The sequence below is a fragment of the Biomphalaria glabrata genome, chromosome 7 (genome assembly GCF_947242115.1).
Source record: "Biomphalaria glabrata chromosome 7, xgBioGlab47.1, whole genome shotgun sequence".
In the NCBI taxonomy this organism is placed as follows: Eukaryota; Metazoa; Mollusca; class Gastropoda; family Planorbidae; genus Biomphalaria; species Biomphalaria glabrata.
The window spans coordinates 15,249,410-15,255,409 of record NC_074717.1 but is presented as its reverse complement, the minus strand read 5'-3'; the positions used below and the strand labels follow the sequence as shown (position 1 = coordinate 15,255,409).

At 33.0% G+C, this 6,000-nt stretch overlaps 1 protein-coding gene across 3 annotated transcripts in view; it reads left to right on the top strand.

Moving 5' to 3' along the window:
• The first annotated feature begins 967 nt into the window (after nucleotides 1–967).
• LOC106069714 (kinesin-like protein KIF15) overlaps nucleotides 968–6,000 on the top strand; it is a 40,635-nt gene continuing 35,602 nt past the window's right edge. Inside the window, exons 1-3 of one of the 3 annotated variants that reach the window (XM_056037011.1) lie at nucleotides 1,201–1,331; nucleotides 2,061–2,117; nucleotides 4,159–4,236. In XM_056037011.1, coding sequence (XP_055892986.1) covers nucleotides 4,214–4,236 — 23 coding nt within the window. In that variant the 5' untranslated portion in view covers nucleotides 1,201–1,331; nucleotides 2,061–2,117; nucleotides 4,159–4,213. Of the gene's footprint in view, nucleotides 987–1,186; nucleotides 1,332–2,060; nucleotides 2,118–4,158; nucleotides 4,237–6,000 lie in introns of those variants that run through there. The other 2 variants (XM_056037012.1, XM_056037010.1) reach the window with 2 other exon arrangements.

Here is a 6,000-nt window from a genome sequence, read left to right as displayed (position 1 = left end):
GGGTTCCCCCACCATTCTGAGATTAGGATTTCAGAAGATTTCCAAGAGTTTTCCAGGAGAAAATATTCGATTTCAGGAGCGGAAAAAATGCTAACTATATGTTTAGTAATAAATATAAGAATTATCATATAATATATACATGTATAAAATTACAAGATCTCTCCTGAGCCTTTCGTCTCCATGCCCGAAACCCTAGTTGTTGTAGATCTACCTCCCATACATCATCAATCCATCGCATTCGGGATCTGCCTTTGGGTCAATCAGCGCGCGCGCGTGTGTGTGTGTGAGGGGGGGGGAGGTCGAGTTGATGTTGATTAAATTAATTTAAGTGCACTGAACATGTGTTCTTATAAAAATAGTCACAGTAACGAGAGTTTATGAAATGGGGAGCAAAATGACGTGGACTAGCCCATAGGGAGGAGGCAAAATAGAATTTTGTAGTTTCTTTCTTTCTCTAAAAGAAAAATATTTGATCGCAAGTTTCGTAGGCTATATAGACATCAGTTCCAAGCAGAGAAATATGGAGCACGAGAAAAGTGAAAACAAATTTAGGCCTAATGTCACAAGGAGGACAATAGTTATAATGCTTCATGGAAGAAGTTAAATGATAGAACTAATTGAAGCATAATTTCCTATATTTTAACATGCTATTTCGCTATTTTTTACGGCCTTTCGCTCATTATGACTCCCGCGAAAATTGCGTTCGCTGATTAGGTCCGACCCCTACCGCAAGTTGACTTGAATTATAAATTTAATAGCTGATATGGAAAAAATATTCAAATTTAGTTTTATCGCCCAATAGCTGAGGAGTCCGCAGATGTTTTCATTTTTTTAATAAGTTTAACCATTGCGGAGTTATAAATTCTAAACTAAAAACTGGCACAAAAGCGTTCGCCATTGGTCCTTTCCCATAGCATAGATCATGATCCAGATCTACCACCTTTATTTTACCAGCAATATAGACTGGAGTATAGATCTAGATCTTAGTAATAGTCTGTAGAAAATGAACATATAGCTTGGCATTAACTCACGATTAAATTTAGATCTTTAATAATACAATTTAATAATTTAGACTATGGTTATTATAAAATATATCTAGAATAAATCTAAAAAGAAAATAAATGTTTTGTATTGTCATTTAGTAACAAATGCCAAGTTTTTAGAATCATGTTGACAACGTGTTGTTAATTTACGAGATTATGCGAGACGGAAAGCGGCTATTTCAAAGGATGTTTATCAACAAGTTTTCATCTCTAAAAAAAACAAACATCAAATAATAAATTGAAGTGGAACTGTTGGCCTGTTATTTAATAGACCTTATTTATATCAAAGTTTATTCATTTTCTAACATTTAATAGTCTTAATTCTAGATTTACTACTAGAGTAGATCTAATATCTATATTATAAGTTAATATAACTTTTATAATTATAACTATGACTATGTCTATTAGTACTATTACTATTATTTAAATTATTATTATGACTATAAGTAGTATAAGTATAATTAACTATAATTACTATATTATACTATAAATAAAATATATATAATCATGATATTATAATGAAATGAGTATATTATGTTATAGATCTATATAAATATTATTATAATTATTATAATAATTAATATATATACTAATATAGATCTAATTATTAATAATTAATTATATAGATCTAATATATACTCAGTATATAATATAGTTACAATCTAATATAATTATATAGAGGTCTAGTATATAATTATACATTATAGAGAGAGAGAGATCTAGTTAATATACTTTTTATATAGTCTATAATCTATAAGTATAAGTATAATAGAATAATAAATACTAAATAGATCTGTCTAGAGTCTAGAGTACTCTAGATTATCTCTAATCTCTATCTGTAGACATTATATAGATCTAGTTATATCTAGTTAAAAAGTGATTGGGGCTAGTTGTCACTATTTTCAAATTTTTGTATTTTAAACATTTAGAATTCTCACCAAACTTAACAAGCTGTAACTTAAACATTCAGAGAACAACTAGAGTAAATGAAATAAACTTTATCTCTTTATTTATCAGAATTATACAACAGAAATATGGTTAGGTTGAGGTTGTGACATTTTGCTACACACCGGGGTAAGTTGACACAGGGCATGGGTTAAAATGTCACACATTAAAAAATCACCATATCTTGCTATGTCTAAAAGAAATTACATATTTAGTCAAGACTTTGTTCTTGTAGTAGTTTCCTTGACAGGTAGTCTTGAAAGAATATATGTGGAGGTTCTGAAATGTTTTGGAGCTAAGAAGGAAAGCTGTAGGTTTTTCTTCAAAATATAAAATAATGTTTATTTTTTCTCTCTATATATATAATATTTGTAATATATCTGTTCACTTCTCCCTGCAATGCACCCACCTCCAACCTATCTAAATAGTTTGACTAGAGAACTTCTTTCCTAAACTATCTAAATAGTAGGACTTGAGAACTTCTTTCCTAAACTATCAAAAAAGTAGGACGAGACTAGAGAACTTCTTTCTTAAACTATCTAAATAGTAGGACTAGAGAACTTCTTTCCTAAACTAACTTTTAGAAATAGTATGACTAGAGAACTTCTTTCCTAAACTAAATATTGCGCTCGAAGGACAGATAGTTTCTGTATCTTGATGCTGGCATAACCTTTGTAAACAGCATTATTTAAGGAGAAATTCGCTTAATACTATTTGAAATAGCACTAAACAAAAACAATTGGTAAAAATATTTCTAATCCCACAGTATCTATTATTGTTAGTCTAGATCATTGTTTCCCAAAGTGGGGTTAGCCAGGGTACGGGAAGAGTTTGAAGGGTGTACGAGTTAAAACTCAATAAGTGTGCTGATTTTTTAAAAATATGCACGTCTGTTTTTGATTCATAAATATGTGAAAAAATTGGAATTAGTCATACCCAGCTTCCTTTTTCATACTGATGTTCATTGGCTATCTAGAAGGAACATTTTAAATCAATTATAATTTGAACTTATAAATAAGCATCAATGCTTTCTAATGATAGGTTTGTGTTGAGAAATGGTTTGCATGACTGGAAATGATTTTGCTAACTACCATATATTTAACAGATGAATTCTCAGTTTTAAATTACCTCAACTAATCATTACAAGGCAAAGAAATCTAATTGTTTCATGTACAAGAAGTGAACTAATTTTCCTCTCGTCATGAGTTTATAACAATTTCCGATACTAAAATTGATGCTGATATCTGAAATACATAACACAGCATTTGGAGAATTGCCCAATGGACTTAAAAAAACTATTTCAATAATTTAAATAAAAGTATTGAATGGATAAGATATCAGTTTAACAGTATCAAATCATCTATGCCAGAAGGTTTGTTGCATGCAGAAAAGCAATTGTTGGAATTAGCTTCAGACATGTTCTTACACAGCTTTGTGGCAGTTACAAAATAGGAATATGAAGAAATAACCATTGGTTAGCATGGCCTTTGCTCTCTTGTAGTAAGTGGGCCCATGACCGGAGTCTGCGCGCTACGTATGTGGCACGACCCAATCTAAAAATGATTGCTGCCTTTGTGGAACCTTGAAGAGATCTTGATCCATGTCTGGCCTTAATAGAAATCCTTTCTAATGGTCAGATGAATAATGGAGGGCATTAGAAGCGCTCCAATTTCCGAATTGACTTTTTCAAAGGATACAAATGTGTATCCAGTTTTTAAAAAGTTCTGAAATACATCTTGCCTTTTCTAATTTTATATTTATATGAAGTTGCTTTTTCAGTATTAAATTGAAAGAATAGGAATAAGATAAAAATTAGCAACCAAGAAACCAAATAAGATGATCTGTCATCTCAGTTAAGGGGGTGGGGAGCTAGGGATACTCAGATTTATTAAAGTGGTTTAGGAAACACTGGTGTAGATGTATTTAAAATTTAATTACATGACTGATCCAAAGTAATTAATACTGCTATGCTTAATATAAGCTTTAGTTTTTTAAATATTTTTATTTTTATTTTCTTGTTATTATCTGAATACTAATAGCTCTGATGTACTGTTACATAAAAATGATTATGCTTTGTTTTAAATATTTATGTATTCAATTATACTTTAGTGTTTATAATACAAATTTTTGTTTTTGGAAAGAACAACTCATTAACAATTTTTTTTTTCAGGGCTTTTTAATTAACAGCTGCAAAAGCCATTTTTTTGTTATCATCATTTCTAAAAATGGATACAGTTTCCTCAATCAGGTTGAGCATTTTAGTTTTATTTTATTATTTTCTATTTTCTATTTCATACTGTTGTTTCAAAATCATAATTGTACATTATTTGAAATGTATTTTTAAAAAATCACCCTGTCATTTATAACAAGTCAATAAGCATTTATATAATTGATAATCATAAATCTTTATTTATTTTTTAAACCTTTTTTTTTCTCATAGAAAAAGCACATCTTTGTGATAACATAAGTGATGCTTATGTCAGATATATTAGTTGTTGAACCTTTTTATATACATGTTATTTCTCTGACACCCGATCTCGGATCAAGCTGAAATTTTGAACAATTATTTCTTTTACCTGATAACACAACAATCAATAACATAATTTAACCAATTAGTTAACTATTGGTAATTTATTATTTTGTTTGGTATCTTAAACAAGGGAAGGAAATTGTACCTGACTGAAGTGGTGGTATAAATTGAATTAGTTCCATTTATAGGTTGCTGCTCTTAATTGAAACAAACAATAAATACCTATACAATCTTCTCTAGCCATAAGTACCTCACTAGCAGAGTGGTTAGAACCTCAGCCCAAGGAGGTGTGAGCGTGGCCACTAGTTTGAGTTCAGGTCATTGCTTTTTTTTTTGTAAATACTTTTAAAAATCATTTACAGCAACATCCACCCTGGTCTAGATAAGTGTCATTGCGTACTGAGAAAGCTAAAAGCATGGTTGCAGTGCTAGTCAATTAATGTTAAGAGTTGTTTTTTTTGAAGCACTAAGCTTCAATAGTACCCCTTTCAGACCTTGCGATACATGGAACAGATGAAGAACATACATGTCATCTGTTTCTATGGCTGACTAGGGTGTCATGCTCCTAGCTTCTTCTTCTTCTTCTTCTTCTAGCCAGCTTTATTGCTGCTGAGCTGTGAGCTCTTTTGCAGACTGTGCCAAGGAAAAAAAGTGTGCTGTTTTCTTCAGCTGTTCAGCACTGCCGTAAAGGGTGTTGGTTATGTTGGGCTGTAGTGGAAGTAGGGTCTGCCTAAGGTGGATTAGGGAGGGGCATTCAAAGAGGATATGGTTTACGGTTTGGGTTCCAAAGGACTGTCAATGTCGGGGGTGAAAGTGGGGATAAGCACCCACTTTCCAAGAAATGCTCCCATGGCTTGCGCCTCTAAATGCCTCTGACAGTCAAATCCAGCTCCTGGCCTTCACGTGTGATTTTCTAAAAAATCCGGCGGAACCTGTTCTTACAAACTGACAGGAGAAGGGATGAAAGGCGGAACACTGGCGCCTCAAAACCAGTTTAGCTTCGTGTTGATGGGGCACATCAGCCTAAATAACGCAACCCATCTAGGAGAAGGAAAACTCTGACTCCAAACCTCCACTTTGTGGCGATACTCTCCCGTGTGGGTATCAGGGCTTGGAAATGACCAAGAGAAATAAATAACCCCACTGCCTTTCCACTTGCATTTCACTAAGTGAATAATAGTGGACCTTCCCCCCCTCTAGGTGCTTTTTGACAGAGGTCTGGATTGCACTACACCAGACGGAGGTCCTTGTCTCACTACATTCTAATACTAGACATAAACCCATCATGAAGTGTTTTTTTTCTAAATCTGGTGAATGTGATATCGTGAAGGGGCCTGGATCCAGGATGTGACGATTCCACAGAGCATACCCAGGGCACAGTCCACTTTAAGCTTTCTACTGCAGAAAAGTTCCATTTGGAGAGCTCTATGGATGGCGGAGAATGGACCATTGGCCAACCCCACCTTGTCCCATGGATATTCC